This window comes from Harpia harpyja, chromosome 12 (assembly GCF_026419915.1).
Source record: "Harpia harpyja isolate bHarHar1 chromosome 12, bHarHar1 primary haplotype, whole genome shotgun sequence".
NCBI classification, from domain to species: domain Eukaryota; kingdom Metazoa; phylum Chordata; class Aves; order Accipitriformes; family Accipitridae; genus Harpia; species Harpia harpyja.
In genome coordinates this window covers 33691980-33715092 of record NC_068951.1, presented here as the reverse complement: position 1 = coordinate 33715092, position 23113 = coordinate 33691980, and the positions used below count along the sequence as shown (strand labels likewise).

Here is a 23113-nt window from a genome sequence, read left to right as displayed (position 1 = left end):
AATAGCAGGTTGATTTCATTTTTTTATTTGCAGAAGTTAGAAAAGCATGTTCTGAACCTGCACATAGGCCAGAAAGCCTTTGGCTACACTGATGCTAAACCTTTATTCATTTGACATGGAGTTTATGTGGGTTAGCAATGTCCAGATTGTTTAAATACAAGATATTTCCTAGGAACTGTGGCATGCATTGCTGACCTGCATGCTCTCATCAGCAGAGATACAATCTTGAGCTTTTTATTTATTCTTCATCTTTAATTTGACAGTCAGAATACAAAGCACGGGGCAGGCTGTCCTGCATGGATTTACTCTTACAGTGGAACATCAATACAGAATAAAGTCTGATAGCACTTTATAGAAGCCTAATGCCCCAAATGTTAACATATCTAGCATTGTTCAGCATGGCAACGTAACTTGTATCATCTCTCTTGGACTACATTGAGAGATAAATCCTTATAAGGAGAAGAAACAGAGGTCAGTAGTCTACAGTAGTGTTTTCTCTCACCAGAAATAGTAGGTCACTATCACTCTATAACTACCTATTTCAAGTAAGGATAACAATTAAGCTGTGAGACTACATATACTCTTTGAAGGGCACTTCTAATGTAATACTTCTGAAAATGGTGAACGTGATTTCAAAGTACTCCAAAAATTGATAAGGGAAGAGGGACAGGAAGGTAAGGTGAGGCAAGGCAAGGCATGGCAAGGAAAAAGGAAGATAGTCCATTAGTTAGAGTACTGGTATAGCACTTGGGAGGCTGTATCAGTTGCTGTGCAGTGCTGGGTTTGCTGTTCTGGTTAGTGTTTCATCTCCAGTTCAGAGGAACTTGTCTACTGCTCAGTTTGGCACTACACAGCCTATGGCCAGACCTGTGAGCTCATAACACCCACTGATATTGATAGTGAACAAATAGCAAGTAAATATTTCTGAAGGGGATAATTTTTTAAAGGTAATACAGGTTTTTGGTAATCAAGTGCCCAATTTACTGAATTACTGTACAGCTAATAGTCAAGAGTGTTTGCATCACAGGGTGTTGTGAAGATAAATGAATTTGTCAGTGAGATGCTCAGATTGTCTCATTTGTTTTTTTCCCTCATACATGGCATTTGATAGATTGCACACTGCTCTGTATGCAAATAGCTTCACCTTGGCTAGTTTGTATGTTTGCCTGTGGGAAGAGGTATCGAAAAATGGTGGATTTTTTTGGACATTTTAAATTATGGTTGGGGTGGTTCCATCCTGCAGGTTGTGTTGGCTGGGGACTTGGAGTCTTCCAGCCAGCACCACATGAAGTGCCCAGCCCTGCTGCAGGTTCTTCTTGCCATGCTGCTGCTCATTTTCTCTCTCTGACTTGCCTGCCTACAGTCCCCATCTCCCTTGTTTTGCTAGCTGGGGAGAGATCTCCACTTTCCAGCTTTCCGCCAGGATATGGAGGTGGCATATGGGGACCCCCAAGGATGATGCTTTCCGTCTTCTCCCTTTCACTTTTGGCTTAATCCCCAAAAAAGTGGTAGATATTATGTGTTTTAGAACAAGTCTAGAAGGATGTGAGCAGGCTGCCCTACACTCCCTCTTCCTGTGCTCCAAGTTGTTGCTAAGTTTTGGAAGCTGTAAGGCCATGTCTGTGTAAACGGACTCTGTGCACACACTCCCACCTTTGTCCTCCTCTTGCCTTTTCAGTGGGACATGGAAAGTCTGGCCAGCCTTCAGGAAGGGAAAGGCTCCTCACATCTGCGCTGAAGCAGCCATCTTCCCTTCCCACCTCCACACGTGTAATTTTAAAACAAATGTTACCCTGTAATGCAAAATTTGCTAAAGCATCTGTTTCTTCCCTGGAGCTCTGGAAAAATTTGATCAATGTGACGAGTTTGTGTGAGTCTGCCTGGAAACTGTGTATGTTAGAGGATGAGTTCAATATGCGTATCTCTGACAGCTCCTATTTATACCTACATCAAGGTCCATATTGACCCTCTTCTGTTTCTCTACCTCCCCAGTCAGTTCCTTGAGCAGTTCGTCTCTCCCCTTCTCCCAGATAGTTTCCAGTCTCTTGGCTAGGAAGTACTGAGTATGAAGGGTGCACTGCCATAAACCAGCAGAAAGAAACACCTGGAAAGGCATTGGTTTGCATGGCCTTATCTCACAGATCCCGCTCTATTCAGGCTGCTTGCCTTTACACTGGTGACTCCTCGGAGCCACCCTGATGAGCCATGGAGCAGGAGACTGCTGAGGGGCCTCGGGCTTACTGACGACTGTATCCCTGTTCAAAATGGCATCGGGCAGGTGTGCAGGCTCCTTGTTCTGATGTGTCGATGTCTGAGTTATGCTGTGAGAGACATTTTTCAAAGGTGTACTTAAGATCATTATTAATTGTCCCTTTGAAAATATGCGTATTTCATACTTGCCTATAACTTTAATGGCTAATTCACCTATCTGGGCTTTTTGAAAGTTGGCACAGCCTCACTTGCTGAGAGTGAAAAGAGATGATCTCTCTTTGCTTAGCACTCAGCAGCTGAAGAATTCCCGTGAGTGGCAGTTAGTGGGTCAACAGCAATAGCACAACCCGTGATATTAATATTTTGTAAACGAGGAAAACAAGCTCAATCGGGTGTTATTCTTTTTCTAATGTTATATAGGAAGCATTTCTTTTTCTAGCATTTTCCAAATGCTGGAGAACAGCAATTGTTTGTGTAGAATTATCTGTTATTGTTAGCAATGTTCTTGCTTCTCTGCAGCACAATGACATTGCCTTTATCCTTTAGAAGCAATGAAAAATGATAAATGAGGTTAACAAGCTTCAGTCTAAAGTGAAAACTAAATCTGTGACTATACAACTCTTCTTGCATTCATTCTGGTCAAGGGTTGGTTTGTTCATTTATTTTCTGGGAAAAAGCATCCCTTTTCCTTGACCTCCTGAGAACCAGAAAACATGATTGAAACTCAGCTGAAGTAGACTATTTCAGGACTTAGCAAAGAATGCTAGGCACAGCATTTAGAGATGTAGATAGCTTGTTTTCCTTAATTGCTTCCCAATCAGAAATTGGATGAACCTTCGGGATGCAGAAACAGGGAAAATCCTCTGGCAAGGAACAGAAGATCTGTCTGTACCTGGAGTCGAGCATGAAGGTACTGTGTGGCCTTATTGTGCATTTTGGGGTTGGGTGGTGCTGGATGTCTAGGTCACCAGAGTTGCAAGCATACCCATGCTTTGAAGGACAGATGTCCTAGCTGTGACTTCACACCTTCAGAAGCTTCCACCACAATGACCTGGGGACACGTGGAGAAGGGTGGGAGTGGATCAGTGGCTGGCAAAGGGGGCAAGTTAAACAATGCTAAGCAGGGAGCTCAGCTGGGTAAGGAATGAGTGGCCGATCTTTGTTAGGTTGAGTGTTGGTTCCAAAATGAATAGTATAAAAATATATTGACTTTTCTCGGTATAACAACAGGGTTTACTCAAGGTAGAGGTCAAATGGAGAACCAGTGGAGTAGAAGCATACACAGTTACCTTGCTTGGCCACAACTGTCCTTATATTCTCCTGCACTAAATTTGACCTCTGCTTTAAAGTGGCATACATGGCACATTTGCTCTGCTCTCCTGTCCCCCTACCATCGATAGGAAGGCCTGTTGCCTTTCCACTGCTGTCCTCGCTGAGTAGCAAAGGACTTCACTGTCCCTTGCTCATCCCCATTTGTGACAAAGCACTGTGATAGGTAATGTCCCTTGCCAAGAGCTTTGCTTTGGCTCTGTGAAGAGTCTGACCTCACTGAATTAATTTTGAAGGTTTTTCTATTATGTGAGTACCATAGCTGGTCTCCAGTAAATGGAGTGAACTTGATCATTTAATTATGCTGGTGACATTGATGTATTTTTGGTTAAACATCAAGGACTGAGTTCTGCCTGTCACTACTAGGACTTACCTCTCCCATACACTGGAAAATCCATTGTGTCCAAAGGAAGCAACCAGCGTATAAAGATCCTCCTCTGCCCAGAGAGCGTACGGAAGATCTGTGGCAAAACACTGAGTCCAGTAGTCTTCCAGCAATATACCTGGTTTCAAAGCCAATTTAAGGCACAAGAGAAACAAGTTGCCTTCTCCTCATTTGGTCCCCAGTCAACATTCATCTGCTTTAATGACAAGAGTTCATTAATAGGACCACTAGTAGGTTATCTCAACTTAAGAGGGGCCTGATGCCAGGAATAGAGGATGCAGGTCAGAGTTAGAGGAAAGCAAAGCTGTGACTTGGTGATTACCAAAAGCATTTTCCAAGCTTTGTCTCCTTCAGTCTTGCTAACCTGTACTCCCATTATCATACCAGTGCTAACAGCAAACAGTTCTGCCGATAGGCCTTAACAGATATTTACTCGTGCCTATCGTACAAGATACCTATATTAAAGAAAAGCATTCCAGCACATTCATATACAACTGTAGGAAAGCAATTGAAATACAACTTTCAAAAGAAATGTGGTAATTCATCAGTTTAATACTAAATTTCTTAAACTCCAGGTTAGTGATGCTTTGCCTTCTTGAAATAACTGTGTAAGAGGAGACCTAGGAGAAATGAGGAATCAGACTTTAAAAAGCAGAAGAAAATCAGCTAAAAATATTCACAGTCTTCCCAGATTTTGTGCTGTAAAAACTTCTCCTTGGACACATGACTAGTCTTTGAATCTTCTTCACTCTGTCTCAACAGACTGTTGCACTGCCATGGTTCAATGTAAACTGCAGAAAGGTGGGCTTTGGGGCAAAGAGGACAGCTGGACCTGTGTCTCAGGAGGGTTTGTTGTGTTGCCCCATTTCCATCCTGCCATCTTCCTCGCTTTGGCAAATCATATCACCTCACTGTGTCTCAGATTTTCCTCACATACAGAACAGGAACCCTCACCTCCGTCAGAGGAGCTTGGGGAATTAATTAAAACATACTCTGGCATGAGATTAATGCCCATTGTACAAGGAATTGTTAAGACCTTATCTGGTGCGCAGTTCAGTCATCCATCCAGAAGATGGATGACTGCAAACTGGAACAGGTGCAGAGAAGAGCTATTAGGAGAAGCCACTGAAAATATTACAGGTTGGAGGATGGTCTTCCTTAGGAGAAGAGAGGAAAAAAGCCATTCTTGTATGGCTTAGCAAGAAAAGAAGACTGAGGTGGATATATTATTCTCAATAAATAGGCTAAGAAAGGGGAGAGCTGTCCAACAAAGGATAACCTGACTCTGTATTAAAAGAAGGTGTGGGGAAATGCGGTTCTGGTACAGTCCTGCAACAGAAACAGTGAGGGCAAACAGGCAGAATAATTGTTTTGAAATGAAGGCCATGTGTGTCTCAAAGTCATTATATAGTACTTGTGTGTGTGTGTTCTGTGGCCATTCAGGGCAAATCACAGTCTAGACATAGCAAACAAAGAATCAAATATATAGGAGAGTGAATAAAACATATTTTCTTTAAACAGAACTTCTATTTGATTTAAGTACTGGTTTCTTTAAAAAATTAACTCCTATGTTTCAAATCATGATACTGCATCACTACCTAAACTTAACCATTACCACTTAGGTTAAATAAAGAGAATATTAATGTGGTATTGGATTGCTGCTGAAGTCTTAACATTAAACTGCTAAAAGTAGTGAAGATCACTGCCTGAGCACCTGAAACTGGAATTAACCATCTAAACCAGCTTTTGACAGCTGGAGCTTTTCCATGTAACCGGTCAGGTCAATTCAGTAACAGTGCATTCAAAACTTGGAGGCAATCTGGGAGATGCAAATCCGTAAAGTTTAGTTTCTTCCAATACACAAGCAAATCTTGGAGTAAGCTGCTAAGGTCTAGCACTTGTAGAATCCCCAGTGTTGTTTCCAGTCACCACAGCCAGTTTTCATTCAAGAAATACAAATAATCCTTTCATTATCTAAGAAAAGATGTAGTTTGAAGTATAAAATAAGTTTGGCTAAGATGGCTTGCTTTCTTACATGTCACAAATATTTAAGGTAATTTTCTTAAACTATATGAAAACATAATGATACGGATATTTTAATTGAATTTCAGTTTCTAACTAAATGCAGTTGGACCCCAAATTACTTGCTTAGTAAATAAGAAATATGTCATTCATCACTTTCTAATCTAATCAGAATTAAGTATCTGACTAAATGTATGTTAGCTATATAAGTGCTTAAATAAATGTGCAGGTATAGTATATCCTCAAGTTAACAAAAAGCAATAGTAAATTTAGGATAAAGTCTATGCTTACCTGCACTTCGGTATGTTTTAAAATGGACCTAACTGATGGGAGTCAACCTTCTGTCTCTTCTATCTTTTTAATGGAAAAAAAGAGGTATAAAATTAAAATGAGTTTAAAATAAATAATTTCAATTAAAATTTTCTGCTTGATGATATCAATTAAAATCTCTTAGATCAGGGGTTTAAAGACTACACAGTCCTACTTTTATTAAAAGTAACCTTTTATTTTGTAGTTTTGCAATATTAAAGCAAACATTCTCGGCAGTCTGTCTTGGGGATGAAAGAAATGTAATTACTAAATTGCAGAATAGTTTTAACAAGTCATTTTACACTTAACTGCAAAGGGATGTTTATTCACAACAGGCTGTAGTCTGCACTTGTGAGGGCAGAAAAGGATGGTGCCATGCAGATTTCTAGCTGAGAAAACCCTCAAACCTAAAAATAATTAGAGAGCTTTTATATTTAAAACTCTTCCCTTACACTTTTAACTTTCTTTTTTACCTTTTTTTTTTTTTAAACAAACTGTGGCTGTGTACTTCTCCATGGGATAGGATGGTAGCTTACATTCTCTAACCCTCCAGCTCTCTAGATTGGTTTCATTTCAAGGTCCTACTCCATTAAACTGTTCTACATTAGATGGATTTGCCTGGGGTTTGGTAGACTCTTCCTTTTATTAAACAATAGCCTGCTGTCTGCTCATGGATGTTTTGATAACGCTTCCCATTTAGGAACAGTTTGGCTCCTAAAGCACATGCCAGCTGTATTCCCTCCCCTCTTTATTTCTAATAAATTTACATGAAACATTTTCTAAAATGCAGGAAGGATTATGTACAATCACACCACCAAAGTATGACAGGCTTGGGAGATTTTTAGTATATTGACTCCCCTCCTCATTCTCCTGATTAGGACTTTTCAGCATATTAATCAGTGGTCCCAAACTGTCCCTTCTCTTACTCCTCCACCTCTAAAAAAAGCCTTATGAAATATCTACCAGGTACAGTTTGCCACTTGCTGTTGGTGTCTTACCCATTGCAAGAGTCCAGAAACTCTGGATTGCCAAATTACTCTCTTAAACTCTCCAGTTTGATACTGACTTTACTGCCTGTGTGGGTCTCAATGTTTAGGGGACAGACATTTTGTATACTTTTACAGGATGACTTCCCAGAGCTATGTGAGATGGCTGAAACAGTGCTGCTGGGCTGAGAAATAGCCGTTTGTGGTTTGCTGGGGATGCACAGTCTGAAGGGGAAGGAGAAGTGAGAAGAGATAACACGCTTGGTGTACTAAGCAGCCCTTCAGCTGCTTGTGATCTTCAGCACACTTCCTAAAGTAAAAATTTAAGTTGTGCCTCATATTTCGACATGAATAATTGTGGGGTTTAGTAATAAACAGCTAAGAACCAGGAGTCTGAGAGATCAGTGTTGTATCCCTGTTTCTGTCACAAGTTTCATTCCTGGCTCTGGGCAAGATACTTAACCTATTTGCATTTTGGATTTCACTCCTGCAAATGTAAAAACAAAGTTCTTTGTGTTTGCATTTCTCCTGCTACTATGATCTTGTACTAGCACTAATCATTATTTGAAGTATATTATAATAGCACCTGAAGCAGCTGGGTTTGTTTTATTGTGTCCAAATAATGCTTCTTTATCTGTTTCACAGCTCGAGTTCCTAAAAAAATCCTGAAATGCAAAGCAGTGTCTCGCGAATTAAACTTTTCCTCAGCAGAACAAATGGAAAAATTCCGACTGGAACAGAAAGTTTATTTCAAGGGGCAGTGTCTAGAAGGTATGCATCTGCTCTGTGTGCCATCCTGCTGCAGTGCAGGGAGTGACCCCCAGTGCTGCAGGGATTAGAGAAACTAAAATGGGTTGAATGTGGTGATTTTAATTTTTCAGAGTAGCACTGAAGCAGTCATCTTCTCAGGACTAATGGGCCACAGTATTAGGGATAGCATTTCATAAGTGTATTAACACTTTGTTATGTAAGCAAAAAATCTGGGTAATCATGCTTCAGGGCATAAATCCACTGCAGGCTGCCTGAGGCAAGGAAACAGGTTATTTTAGAGTCACCCATTATGAGGATTCATGCATCTTCCTCAGAAGCACCTAGAGCTGGCCACTGCCAGACTGGAGGCTGGACTAAAGGAGCCTCTGGTTTACCTTGGTTACAGCAGTGCCACTGAGTATTGTCTGTGTGACTCCATAGCTGCACATCTGACCTCCCTCACTGCAGTATTACTCGTAATCTGGAGCAGAGGAGGGGCAGATAAAACATTGAGCTCCTTGTCTTTTGGGCAACCAGTTGTACACTTCATCTCAACTGGATCTGGGGGATGTCTGCAAGAAGGGGAGTGTGGTTTCCCCGTTCCCAGTTAGGTGTGATGAAATTTTCCACTGAATGCTAAGGAAGTGGTGTGACTATCATTACCATTAGCTATTTTAGAAAGGGAGTATCTGCTTTAAGAGGAGGGCAGGGTTCAGTGCAGTTTAAGCTGTACAAAGTAATTTCAATGTAAAACACATTGGCAGCATGGCAGGACAGTTTAGGGAGTTCCCCAGCCTGTCAGGTGAAAAGCAAAAGGACCATTTGTGGATTTTATCTTCTTTCAAATGCCTCTGGATCTTCTTTTTACTTTGCAGAATGGTTCTTTGAATTCGGTTTTGTGATTCCTAACTCCACAAACACTTGGCAGTCCTTGATAGAGGCAGCACCTGAATCACAGATGATGCCAGCTAACGTTTTAACGTGAGTGCCTTGGGCTTACAGAATCTGAGAGCAGGCAAAGAAAAAGCAGTGTGTGGCATTTCCTTTGGGGCCACAGTGGGAATGAAGAGAGGGAGCTGCTACCAGCTCTGAATAACCCTCAGTACTGTTAGCTGTTGAGAGATAAAAGGGGCTAAACCAACCTCATTACCTTCTTTCCCATAGGTCCAATTTGCATTAATATAGCAATAAAAGTTTGGAGAAAGTGGAACTGATCCTTTATTAGAGTTGCATAATTTTTTTTGAAAGGTGAACAGTGAAATGATTTCAAAATGCTTTGCAGCTTAATACCCAGGAAAAAAAGAAAAAAACAGAGATGTTTGGGCCATTTTCAAATCCAGCTATTGATCACTGACTTTTGACCAAGGTGGTTGTTTTTCATGCAATATATCACCCGTAAGAGCTGTTCTGGCATTTGTCTCATCTCTGTACCATTTTGCTAAGCTTTGCATCTTTTACATTGGCTTATAAACTATGCATTTAGTCACACGGAATTGTATCTGGGGATAAAATATCCTTAACAGGTAGGAAACAGTCATCTGTAATGGGATTCACACACCTTCCTCAGAAACATCTAGTCCTGGCCACTGTTGGCACATTGACTTCTGAGTACATCAGTGATTTCTAGGACTTGTGCTGGAATAATGCATGCTGGGCATTACTCCAAGTGTGGACAGCAAGGCACAAGCTTTGGTGGGATAACAGAAAAGGCTCCTTGAGGGAGGCCCCTGGGAAGCTGTAATCACTGACAAAAAGCCACGCTCCCTGCACTGCTAGATGGGTGCTGGCAAGCACATGAGGAGCACGTTGCCAGCAGAGACAGAAGGGTATGGGGACCCTCCTGCCAACAAGAGGCAGACAGGGAGCAGCCAGTCTCACCGCAAGGTCACTGTGTCCTCTGGAAGACCTCCCTCTCCAGTGTTTTCCCTCTTGTTCCCTGTCTGGAGGAAAGCCAGTCGCATAGAGAAGGCACTGGGATGGGAACTACCATCACTGATTTCTATTCACAGCACATTTCAGAGAGAGCAGACTCAGAAGAGAGCATCAGTGTTCAAATAGTGCTCCCTGACACAATCTGCTCAGAACTTTGTAAGCACTACACATGTCCTCGGCTCCCAGAGCTGGTGGCTTACAGTCAGTACAGGAGGAGCCAGATTTGGGAATCAAAGAAAGAAATAAAGACATCTGACAAGTTGGTTTTGACCATCTTGGAAAATCAAGGCATTTTCAGGACTGGGAGTTGTGAGAGTCCAGTTCTCAAGTGACCTTGAGGATTTTCTACTGTTCCATTCTTTCCCTGGAGTCTGTCCACTTGTCAAGGGCAGCCCAGATCTCTCTCCTATTCATGGAGATGTCCTAAAGTCATTCCTGAGGCTTTTCAGTAGAATCACCAGCTCAAAGAAATCCAAAAGTTTTTTTGTGGCCCAAAGAAATCAGCTTTTTTCAGCTGCCAAGACTTGGAGAGCCCCTCACTTTCTGATATTCCCAAAGACCTCGTGTTTGTCTTGGTGTTTCCATAGCAGGAGAGAATGGAGATGTGGTATTTGGTGCTAACCAAGGCACTCTGAGCAAAGGATTCCCAGGATGACTGAATATCAGACTGAGAACATTTCCTGACATTTGAGTTCAAGCATTGGCCACGCCACAGCAAAAACTTTACACTCTTGCCAGGTTCAGCTTTGCCAGTGTTAAGATACCAAAACCCACAGTGGAAACGGAACAGCTGCTTTGATTTTCAAGAGCCAGGTTATTTAGACATGGTCAGATCACACTGCTCAGGTCTCCAGGTGTTGTAATGGCCCCAAAGTTCTTACTTTCGTCTACCAAAATCTCAAAGTCAGCAACTTAAATCATCAGAGCTTTTGTCACACCCAAATCTATGTTTCCATTGCAGTTTGTATAAAATATGCTTGTGCATTTGCATTTAAGCACTTCTTGAGGGAAGTGACATGTTAAGTTGGTTGAAGTAGCTTGCTCAGCACTAGAGGACAGAGATGTGGAATAAAAAAAGAATTCCCATCAGTTTTCACAATTCACTGCAAGAGAGAGGGGCCTGAAGGCGCTGGGACGGCTAGTTTAATTTTAGCTGCATAAGTGAGCAGAAGTTGCTGTTTGTGAGCACTCTCTGCAGCCTGCATGGTACTGTGCCCAGAAAGGGGGCAACAAGGGAGGGATGGGGGAAACTGCTCCATGTAGGAATGCAGTGGAGAGATCCTTCAGCCCTGATGGCTCCCGGATCAGGACACAGTGCTCAGTGCATGAGTCTCCAAACCAAAGCTCGTGTTGCATGGGGTAAGGTGTCAGCCCAGGCTTGTGAAAGCATTGAGAGGAGCAGTTGTTTTCTACTGTTCATGCACTCTTCTAATATATCTTTTTTTCTCCTCTTTTCCTTCCGCAGTGGTAATGTTATTATAGAAACCAAATTCTATGATGACGATCTTCTCGTAAGCACTTCCAGAGTGAGACTTTTCTACGTTTGAGATGGGGCTTTTTGGAGCTGTTTTAGTTTTCCTCCATGCAGTTCTTGGTGCAGAACCCCCCGACTATCCAGTGGAAGACACTACTCCTGTAGGCGGTGACCCTGGGGACCAGCTCAACGCGGGTTGTGACCTTTGCCCATCAGTTATTTTGCTTTCTCCTCTGACAAGACCAGACCAAACCCTCAGAGACAGGACCATCTGCTCAGCGATGCACTGGGGAATAGAGGCTGTCTCTGAACATGGGCAAACGATGGTCATGCAGAACCAATACTGTAAATTATATTGGTCTCATCCTTTGTACTTCTCTGGATCCTGGTGTAATCTCCCTTTTCCACTCACACCAAACTCTCAATGCGTTTCATTTTTGGGGGATTAAGTTAACCTTTTCATTTTTCTCATGTTGTAGGTTTTTATCCTTTCACTGGATTTCTGTGTAACTGGTCCACACATCCTCTTACCCTGAACTTGTAAAATAGACTGTGATATCACCTAATGTAATTAAAACAAATTTCTCAATTAAAACATTCCTACCGTCCAAAGAAGGGAAGAAATGTTAGTTCTGTGCGTTTTCCTTTCTGTTATAAAAATGCCTCGCAGCAGGCACAAACTCCTATCACTCAAGCCAGCAGCAGAACAGGGCTGTCCACAGCCCTGCTTCTTCCACAGCCCCCATATCCTTGTTAAATTTCTCTTCTTCCAGATGACCACGTAGGAAAGGTTTCCTGACTGCTCTGATCAACGTTTCTTCTTGGCCTCATTTCTGTCCATTAATCCCTCGGGGCAGTTTGTCCTGTTTGCCCAGTCACTGGTTTCTTGAGCAGGACTGCACACTGTTCTGCTTTTCTAAGTTCCTGGAGACACTCGAACCCCTCTGGAAAACCTGTGTTCCCCTGAGCCCGCCAGTATCAGTCCTGTGCCGGGCTGAGCTCCCTGAAGCACAGCTGTGGCTGCAGTTGCTGATACCAACAGTCCCCAAGCATGTGTGGCTTTAATGACACACAGCAGCAATTTTGCTATGACAGGCTTCTCGAGCCCCACCGCTACTCTTTCCCCTTGTCCTTTATAATTAGCTCTAGCAAGTGTAAATCTTGGGAAAGGGGCATCTCCAGTTTCTGCTCTTAAACATCATGGGCAGCTTTATGATCGCTCGACACCTTTGTCAGCCTGTCCTGTGGCTGGCCTTGAGATTCTCGGGAGAGTCACAGGGAAACGAAATGCATCATTTCAGATCCTGGATTGAGCCACTGGGTGTATGTGGGAGGAATACAGCGTAATTATTTTTTAGGTGAATTGAAGTTTGACCATTAATCCCCATGGGAAGAGCATTAGCCATTGTAGCAGCTTTCTCATGAGACCTTACTGATGGATTTCAGCCTGCTGGACCCACAGGGCAGAGTCTTCTCAGCAGCGTGACCCATCCTAGGCCAGCCTTTATACAAAGGGATCCACCAAAACCACCTTCTGCACCCAGCATGAACAACACCCAGTGATGGTGATCTCCATCAAAGAGGAGAGACAAAAGCAATCCAAAAAGGAAAAATATAAAAGGTCGAGGGTCTTGAGAGCAGGTACCTCTATGTTCTAGGAAGATGCTCTGCTAGACACACACAGGAGGTGTCTAGCAGAGACAGGCAGAAGACGTCTCCTCTTGCCAAGCTGAGCTACAACCAAGTGCCAGGGAGCCTCTGGCCCCGTAGCAGAGGGATGCTCCCAGCGGGACTCAACCTAACCTGGATGCCTTTTCTTCTAACGGCAAACTTTGAATTCTCACACCCACTTAACCTTATCATCGGCGAAGACAGCGCCCGGGGGGTGCCCTCCCTGCAGAGCCGCACACCCTGAAGGTCTCCATGGGGGTTTAGGCGGCCACCGACACGCGTGGCTGCGGCTCCCGCGGGGTGAGCTGCCCTGGGTAAGGGCCCTGGAGGGACGCGGGTCCTGAGACGGCCCGGGGGCAAATCCGGAACACCTTTCCTCCCCGTCCGCCTGGCCCGGGCTGTCCCCAGTTCGCCCAGTTCACCCAGTTGGAGCTGGCCGGCCCCGCGGCGGCGGCTCTGCGGCGGGTCATTGCCGCCCTCAAGTGGCACCGTGGGAAATAGCTGGCAGCTCACCCGCTCCTGTCCCTTGACCAGACCTCTCCCAGTCCCCCCCCAGCCTCTCCCAGTCCCCCAAGATTCCCTTAAAGAACGGATGGAGCAAACGCCGGAGCCCTGTGAGAGCAGGGGGCCAGATCCAGCCAGCAGAAAGGCCCCGGTAGGGCAGCGGGGGCAGCGTGGTCTGGCTAGACACCACCCAAAATCCAGGTGAAGGGCCCCCAGGGGCACAGAGCAGGAGCCCATGCTTGGCCCAGGCAGCTGCGGGCCCCCTCCCTGTGGGGCTGACAGGGATTTGGGACCCCTGGGAGAAGAGGCAGGAGACACTGCCAAGGCGCTGCCCTCACCATGTCCCATCCCCAGGGCCCGAGCATGGCGTGGGCAGCTCTCGGCTCCCTTGCATGGGGTCACCGGCACTGGGGCAGCGAAGGGAAAAGTGGGGCTGGAAAGGGCGAGAGCAGAGCAGGAGGTCTGGGGTGTGTGTCACCACTGCCACCACCCATCCATGTGCCCAGGGTGGTTCTGGCCACAGCCCGAGGGCAGCCCCATGCCACCCTCTGTGCAAAGGCAGGTGGGGGGAGGAGAAGTGGGAGTGGGGAGCAACAGAGCAGTCCCCCCTTTTATTTACCAAAAAAGTTCCCACCTGGAAACTCCCAGCCTTGGCAGGCATCTCTGGGGCAGGGAAATGTCCCCCAGCCTGGTCCACATGCCAGGTTCTGCATGAGGGGAGGGCCCCGTGGTGGCGAGAGGGGCATCTTGGCGGGGGGTAGGACCTGGCTGGGCCAGGCAAGAAGCTTCTCGCCACGCAGGGCCCTCCCCAGAGCCCAATGGCTTGCAAAAACCCTGGCTCACCTGGAGCTGCTGCCTCCCGGTGCTTGCTGGAGCTGTTGGCATCTGACTAGCCAAGTGGTGCTTGGGAGAGGGAACCGGCCGGATTCAGCAGCAGCAGCAGCCGCAGCCACCACGGGTGAATCCCAGCCAACAGCCACGGCTTTCCCCAGCTCATCGTTCACAGCCATGGTGTTTTGGCCTCCGCAGCTCCTGTGGCAGGCACGAGTGCCTTCCAGCTGCCAGCACGCAGAGGGCATTTGTTTCTGCAAGAGCCTCAGGGCAGGGATCGTGCTCGGGAAGCTGCTCCCCGCCAGCCAGACAGCTGCCACATGGGGTTCACCCCCCCACGTTGAGAGAGCTGCGAGCCACCCCAGCAGCCTGCAGAAACCTGGCAGCAAGGGCAGGGCAGCCCTGCAGAGCCCAGACTTGCAGTCAGAGGCCACAGAGGCGTATCAGGAAGCAGAAGGAGGGAGGGAGAAGCAGGTGAGAGCCAGGGCTGTGCACAGCCTGGAAGGCTGCCATGGAGAGATTTGGGGTGAAGCTCGTAAAAAGCAAGCTTAACCCTCACTGCCCTTCAGCCATGTCTTCACTTGGGAGCCCTCCAAGCTGGGGTCCTGCACAGCCACTGGGTAAAAGCGGCAAGGCAGCACAGGAGGAGGGTGATACAGAAGACGCTTTTGGCTTTAGGGGAGCGCTCTGCATGATTTTGGGGTCTATCACACCACAGAGGTTCCCTGAAGCACAGGCATCACTTATGGCAACGAAAACCACCCATCACTGGGATGCAGGGCTGGCTGCGAAGCGGGAGCCTGATGCTGGGTGCATTGGGCTCTTGCCTGCATGCTGCGATGGGGGAACAGGGCCAGCTTCTCTCCACCATACAGCAAGCACCAGGCTCTCACACCCTCGCTGGTGCCCATCGCCAGCACTCCATCAGGGTGTTACTTACCCCGGCTGACACCCAGGCACCTTCCCCTGCCGCCACAGGGGCTCTCAGCTGCCTGACCGCCTGGCAAAGCCGACCGGGGCTCCCGCTGGCATGCTGCCCCAGATCTGCCCTGCCCAATAACGCTCAGGCGGGGAAGCAGAGCCGTCCTAATGCGGTTAATTAGCTGATTCACGAAGGTTACTGGCGAACAAAAGGCGCACAAACAGCCCAGGGCCACGTTATGTTCGGTGCCTGCTTCGCTACTCTTACCTTCCCGTGGGTGCAGGCGGCACGGGCAGGCAGCAGGCAGCGCGTGGCAGCAGGCAGGCAGCCTGTGGGGTCAGCGCCTTCTCATCCCACCTCACCCAGCTCCATCCTCCCCCAGCAGCACTGGGAGGGGGACAGGAGGGCTGGGAAGGTTCAGGTCCCTCTGTCCCTTTTGGGGGGCACCGATCCCACCCCTGGGTTGCAGGGACAGTGCAGGCAGAGTCCCAATCAGGCATCAAAATGCTCAGACACAGGGACTTTGGGGCTGCCAGGTGACTTGGGCACAGCCCCATCCATCCCCAAAGACAGGTGGGCAGCCAGGGCAGAGGCAGGACCCAAAGGGTCCCTTTTCAGTCCAAGGTGCCCAACTCCTCCTGCCCTAGTGAGCCTCCGGCCAGCAGCCCCTCAGTGCTGTGGGACCTGGGTGCAATCTCTGTTGGGGCTCAGCACCCACCTCGCCCCCCGCACACCTGACATCCACATCTATGGCAGCGGTCCCCACCAGCATGGCCCGCTGCGGGAGGGGAACGGGGCCAGCCATTGCCACAGCCCCTCTTGCAGAGCATCCTGTTACGGCATCCAGTTCCATGCCAAAATCCCGTCTGCTTCCCCAACGCTCCAGGTCCGGGCAGGGTAGGGAGTGTGGCAGGCACCCAGAAGGGATGATGAGCTGAGAGGGGACAAGCTGGGGACATGTAGAAAGGGGAGGAGGGGACAGCAGGATGGTGCTGCAGAAAGCTCTCCTAGTGTCCCAAAATCCAGGCTGGAAAAGGCTGGCACTGCCCCAGGTGTGCAAAAGGGGAACAGTGACAAGTTGTGGGAAGGGACCACACTCACACCAGCTATGGAAGATGGACACCAAGAAACTGCCAGGGATGCAGGAGGAAGCCACAAGAGTGATGTGAAGACCCTGATGTCGAGGGACTTACAGAGCTGGGGTCACCTGGCTGATAAAGAAGCAAAAGTCACCAGAGGAGAGGGCAGAGGCCCGATTTCCACGGGAGAAGGTGGCAAAACCAGCAGCTGAGGCCAGATACATTTGGCTCAGGAACTGGGAATGTCTACACCCCTTGATGCTTCCCAGGATCCTTGCAGGAAATTCCCCGGCACAGAGCAGGGGCACAGGGAGGGGGGATAGCTCTGGCTGCTCCAGGCCAGCAGACACGCTGTGCTGCCTGTTCATCCCCATCACCAGCAGCCTGTTTGGGTTTCCTGGCAGGTTGGCCTTGGCAGCAAGACCTACGGACACCGGACAGCCATGGCCTGTCCGCTCTCGGGGGAGCGTTGGGGTGCCGGGTTTCCCCATCCCACAGCACTAGATGGTGCTGCAATACAGCAATATTGCCTGGACTGCACAGCGCCGGCGGCCGAACGGGGAGGACGCTGGTTTGGGTCACCCCGTCGGCTGGGGACACCGGGAGAGCCATCGAGGGCCAGCTGGGGCCGGTCAGCTCCATGCCAGGTAGGCTGGCGGGCCACCCGGGATGGGACGTGCCACCAGCTCTACCCCAAGAGAGAAGCGGCCCTTACACTGGGCTGGACGCACCGAGCCCCGTGCCAGCCGGGAGACCCCGGGGGTACCAACGGGCACACGGTTAGGACCGGGGCTGCTCCCGCCATGGGGGCGAGGTGTCCCAGCATCTCCCGCAGGCACCGACACCTCCGTGCCACGTGCTTGCCTTCGTCCCTCTTTCGCCCTACCCCTGCCAAGCCGGGGGATGCACAAGAAGCCCCGAGAGCCCGAGGCCACGGCTAACAGGTCGGTGGGGCTCCCCATGGCCGAACGCAGCCCCCAGCCTTTGCTGGGGACCAGCCTGCTTTGTGGGGTGCCCCACAGCCATGCCATGGTGCAGCATGGGGGGCAAGGAGCAGCAGCTCCAGCGCCTGCTTGAGGGCAGGTGCCCCTCGCTCGCCCCTTCCCACCACAGAGCCCCACAGCCCCGCTCCCGCCTGCTGCTCACCCCGCCAGGACATCGCCCCAGAGCTGCAGCCTTGCTCCCGCAGTCCGTCCCAGGGATGGGCCTTTGCGCTGGGGGGAGCGGGTGCCCCCAGGGAAGCAGCACATCCTTGCCTTGGGGGGATAAGCAGGGCTAAGCGGGATTTACCTCAGGGTAGGGACCCAGCCCCTGCAATGGCCGGGGTTTGTCTCACCAGGGGTCTGGGCTGCTGGCTCTGCACCCCACCACTGCACCCATCCCTGTGGGGCAGGCACACCCCACGGCAGCCGCTCTGAGCCCTCATGCTGCCTTTGGGGCCTTGCTCAGCAGTGGAGCCAACCCCAGGCAGGCTCAGCAGGCTCCCCAGCCCCACACAGGACCACACTCCCTGCCACTCCAGCCAGACAATTTGGAGCCGTGTCCCTTCTTGGCCTGTGGATCTGGGGGCTGGCAGTGCCCAGGCTGCCAGCTGGGGAGCGGGTGGCTCATACTTGCTATGGGTTGTCCTCCTCAGCATTGCCCATGGGTCATGCACCAACTGAGCATCCAGGTCTCTGGCTTCAGGAACAAGCTGCATCAACCCTCGCACCTTCTGCCCTAAGCCATGAAAGAGGGGTGCTGGTTTCCAGCCCCCTAAAAGACCAGGGCCAGGAGCCTGCTCTGCCTGCAGCAAAGGAGAGAGGGCCAGAGAGGTGCCCACAGAACCCGGGGCACTCCTATACCCAAAGCCAGCTGGAGGACCCACACCCCCACACGACACCCAGCTGGCATGCAGGGAGAAGCAGAGCCCCTCACCTTCAGGCCTCCCTCTTGGGCAGGAAAGGACATATGCAAAGGCCCCATCTCTGCTGATTTACAGCCTGAGGTCTCCATCCCTGTGGATTCTCCAAGGGCAAATGGGGTTGAGCTTTCTCATCCCCCAGCTGCCTCCCTTGCACTGTGCTTTCTTATGAAAGCAATGCAAGAGCCTTGCCAGGTCCCCGTCTGCTCTGAAGTGCAGCACTTGCTGCTTCCTCCCAGGCCTCTTCCTGGGTCACGCATGGTGCAGCACTACGGAGGGGCCTCCGAGCCCACCACCCTGGCCACCCCCCATCCCTCCCTCTGGGGCTCCCCAACCAGCCATGAACAGGAGCCATGGCCCTCCTTGGGGTATGCAAAGCTGAGGATCCCCTGCAGCCCTTCCTCCTGCTCTCCTGCCCTTTGGAGAGGATCAGCTCAATCAGAAAAGACAGAGCAGCCATCGGCACAGGGAAGGATGGAGGATTCCCAGTGTCTGTGCAGGAGGAGCCACGGGCACCCCAGCCCCGCTCCCCCTCCAAGGCTTCCACCCCAGAGCGGGGAAGGATTGGGATGGTGGCCCCAAGGAGACCTGGCAGCAGGGGTTAGCATCCAGCTGGGTTTCAGATCTCAAGGACCTCCACTGAGCTGGGGACTGCCAAGTCAGGGTCCAGGACCAGACCTGCCCTGGCTCACCGAGGGGGGACAGGCTGCGGTGCATGTGGCAGCCAGCGATGAGACACGAACTAAATCTCCCACTTCTGCTCTTCAGCATGGGCTGGGCTTTCCTGCCCACACCAGACAGCTCTCAGGGCAATCACACAGACATCCCTACACCATTTAGGAGGTGCATCTTTGCTACATGGGATGAGCCAAGACTGGCCAAAGGCCCTGGGCTTCCCCAGCCTGCTCCCAAGAGATCTGCTCCCCTGGGACACCTTGCTCCCTGAGCCAGGTGGCAACTGCTCTGCTAGAGGAACAGCTCTTCATGTCTATTTTCAACTGCAACGCCCCAGAATTGCTTCTATGTTTGTGATCTTGAGGAGTCGTGCCTGGAAGGCAGTTTCACTCATCAGACTCTTAAGTAGATGCCAATTATTTACCCAGACGCAAACTGCACCAGTAACCCCAGCCCATGTCTCGTTTGGAGTCCAAGTCCTGCGTTCCCCCCAGGCAGGTTCTCCACCAAGCCCTCAAGGTGCTCCAAATTTCAGGAAGGTTGTCAAAATGCAACAAGAAGAGTTTTGAATGAGGCTGACCAAAAGCTACAGCTGGTGCAGGACAAGCATGAGCTAGTAAAACAGGTCCTAACCTACTACAGGCAGGAGGTCAGGACTGGAGAGAGGTCTGCTGGTCCAGACCCAGTTCAGTTCCCCACAGGGCATGGGCTCAGCCCCACTGGTTACACTGGCTGTGACCTTTGGCAGCACAGCTCCACTGGTGCATTGCATTTCAGGCCTACCACATGGAAGTTGCTCTCAATTCACCTCCTTGTTCAGCCACATGTAGGACACCATTGATCCACCTGAGGTTCAGCCACAGCAGAGTCCTTGGGAAGGGCTGCCCTTGGTCCAAGTGGCCACCTGTAAACATTGGCACAGCCTAAGTCTCATACGAGGCACCCTGCAGCTCTCCTGATGGCTACATTTGGGAGCTACCTGGGCTACCTTCAGTGGTCAGCAGCCAGCTAGCACACCCCAGAACAGCTTCAGCCATTCACCTCCATGGTCCCCAGGACCAGCGTGATCAGCAGTCCAACCAGGAGTCAAATCACCCATGACACATGGGTCATGTCTGCAGGCAAAGGGCACCACAAGCAGTACTTCTGCTCCACAGATTACAGCTGAACATGTCACCTGTGAAGCTCTGTGAGGGACCCAGCAGCATGACACCATGCCTGAAGGCACACAATGGCCACGTGCTCTTCACCTCCAGTCCCATGGCACCAGCCCCCCACAGAGTCTTACTCTGGTCACCAGGCAGTGGTGGAGATCATCTTCTGCACATCAGAGGTAGGTGGGACTCCCCAGGTCCCAGCAGTCAGCCCCTGGCACAAGGCCAGCTCCCCAGGGAGACCATTTCTAAGATCCTTCAAGGCACCTTCAGCTGGCATGACTCCTGCAAGCCCTCTCTTGCTGAGGGGGACCTGCTGCTCCCGGTCCCCATCTCAAGACATCATCCAGGTGAGCAATCCCTGTAGCATGTTGGATTCACCCAGAAGGCCCTGTGTGGCATCAGGCACCAAATAAGATGAAGAGCCACCTTCAAGCCTGCACCCCCCCCCCAGGAACTTAAAGGCAACAGGCTCTTACAAAGGACCATCACCTACTCAACCATAGGAGAGCCCCAGCACAGAGGGCCTTTTATACCCCTTGGGGGGGTGTGGCTGCCCCTTATTGGCTGGGACAGCTGATAGGTGGCAGCTCTGGATTGGCTCAGAGTGGTCTCCCTCTCCCTGCGATTGGTGAGCTGCTGCTGCGAAGGGCGAGACAGCAGCAGGGACAGGTGGCGGCACATGGTTGGCTGGGGGGAAGCACTAGGTGGCAGACCATGATTGGTCAGGCCTGGGTGTTGCTTGATTGTGGTTGGTGGAAGCAGCACGAGGGAGGGAGGGAGGGAGGTGGAGGGGCAAGGGAGGGACAAGTGGCAGTGTGGGATTGGTTGGTAGGCTGTGCTGGTGTGTGGGGATTGGCTGTGGCTGGGTGGCTGGGCAGCAGGGCTGAGGCTGGGTTCCCTGCAGTGGCCCATGCACTGAGCTGTGCCTGGTCTCAGCCCCCAGTGCTGGGACCAGCCTGTCCCCTCCCTGTTCCACGCCTGGGGCAGCATCTGCCCTCTCTGCGCTGAAGACACAGCAGCACATCCAGGGGGCATGGGGTAGCAGGGGGCTGCCAGACCCCCCAGGACCCAGCCACAGAGGGGTAGAGACAGGGTGCAGGAACACCAGGGCTGCCCTGCACAGCTGGAGGTGACGGAGCAGGGCTTCCTCTCTCCATCACCAGTGGCTACAGGGATCATAGCAACCAGGTGAGGACCAGGAGCTGTGGGGCTGAGGGGTCCCCCAGGCCTCCCCTCTCCTCCCACCCAGCTGCTCTGTGCCCTATCCATCACCAGCCTGTCTGGCTGGGAACAGCCTCCAGTTTCACCTCACACCAAAGAGGACCCTACTACGCAAGACCCCCAGGTTTTGGGGGGCTGCAGGCCATAGGACTGGTCCTGCTCTGCAGTGGGGGGCAGTAAGGCCACTGCTCCCCCAAAATCTCCCCCTGGGGGCCTCACGCCAGCTGTGCGTGCAGGGTCCCCATGTTTCGGTGACCGACAGAGCCTGCTCTCACCAGCTCTTCAGCTGCAGAAACTTATTTGAATAATTTGCCTGGCAAATCTGCAAGCACCAGCTCGAATCACACGTCGGAGTCCATCACGTCGTCAGAGTCCATCGCGGCGCACGAGCCACGCACGAGGCAGCTGCGGCAGGGACACAGGCACAGCTGCCGGTGCTGCACAACAAAGCACCACCCAGCCGTACGGTGACACTCGGCAACGCTCAGCAGCGCTGTTTGCCGCTCCCATGTCGTCCATCCCATCGGGGACATCAGAGCACCTGCTTATCAAATCTAGCTCTGGCCTCCAGCCCTGCCGTGAGCACCCCATCACCCTGGCGGGCGAGAGGCAGGGCTGGATATGGCCTGTAAATCGAGGCGGTAAATCTGATAAGCTATCAGCTAGCACCATGATTAGTTGGATAATTAAGGACAAGGAGCCAGATTTTGAGCCTATTTGCCACCAGTGTAAATACAGAGTAAGTGACCTGGTTGCTCCCAGAGATCAGGAGGAGCTGTGATCCTCACAGCCAGCATACTAAATGCACGACGGTTCCTCTTCTTTTAAAAAAAAAAAAAGAAAAAATCGAATAAAAATCACCCCCCAGCATCTCAATGCTAACTGCCCGGATTGCAAGGCGAGAGGAGGAAACGAGGCCATCTGGCAGGGCTTCAGCAGGGGAAAGGGGACTCGCCAGAGCCGGGGCGAGGGTTTGGGAGGCACAGATACAAGGTGGGTTCCTGCAAACATGTCTCCGCATACCTGGAAGAGCAGGCTGAGCTATTCTGAGCTCCAACACCCTAGAGGAGGGAGGAAAAATGAGTTGGAGGAAGGTTAGGAGCAAAGCAGCAGAGGTCTAGGCTAAATTACAGCATTTTGGTTTGGTTAAAGTGGACAGACAACCCCAGCCTGCCTCCCAGGGTCCCACCACCAAACCTCTGCTAACCTGTCACCCCAGAAATTGCTGGATGGCCGGCGCAGGCTGGAGCATCCCTCAGGGACCAGTTCTGGCTGAATTCAATCCCTGCTGAACACTGCCTCCTCCAGCACACACATTCTAGCCCGCTGCCAGCGATGCTGTAAACGAGCCCCGTGCTGCCTCACACAGCCTGAAGGAACTGAGGCATTTGCACAGCCTCAGCAGCCACCATCCCACAACCGGGGGGGTCACCCACCCACAGCAGACATTGCGAGGAAGGATTTCTGGGATGGGTTTCTCAACCCCAACTAGCCACACAATATTCCCAACAAGTCTGATTGTAGAGGGACAGCAGGATTGCTGAGCACCCCATACCCACACACCCCAGCTCACTTTCATTTAGCCTCTCTCTGATGGTTTCCCAGCCTAACCTGTCCCTATCGATCCCAAAAGCAGCCAGGCCGTGCAGGATCATGCAGAGACCATGCTGGGGGCACAGCTGCAGCTCTCCACGGAGTACAGCCGTGAGAACTTGCTGCCTCACCTGCCCTGACAACAGCAGCAGGGGGATG

At 50.5% G+C, this 23113-nt stretch overlaps 1 protein-coding gene across 1 annotated transcript in view; it reads left to right on the top strand.

Annotated features, from left to right (window-relative positions):
- PDE6D (phosphodiesterase 6D) overlaps positions 1 to 12022 on the top strand; it is a 40775-nt gene extending 28753 nt beyond the window's left edge. Inside the window, exons 2-5 of the mRNA XM_052803680.1 lie at positions 3033 to 3121; positions 7888 to 8013; positions 8868 to 8973; positions 11390 to 12022. Of these exons, the coding sequence (XP_052659640.1) occupies positions 3033 to 3121; positions 7888 to 8013; positions 8868 to 8973; positions 11390 to 11471 (403 nt within the window). The 3' untranslated portion in view covers positions 11472 to 12022. The remainder of the gene's footprint in view (positions 1 to 3032; positions 3122 to 7887; positions 8014 to 8867; positions 8974 to 11389) is intronic.
- Positions 12023 to 23113: the final 11091 nt, after the last annotated feature.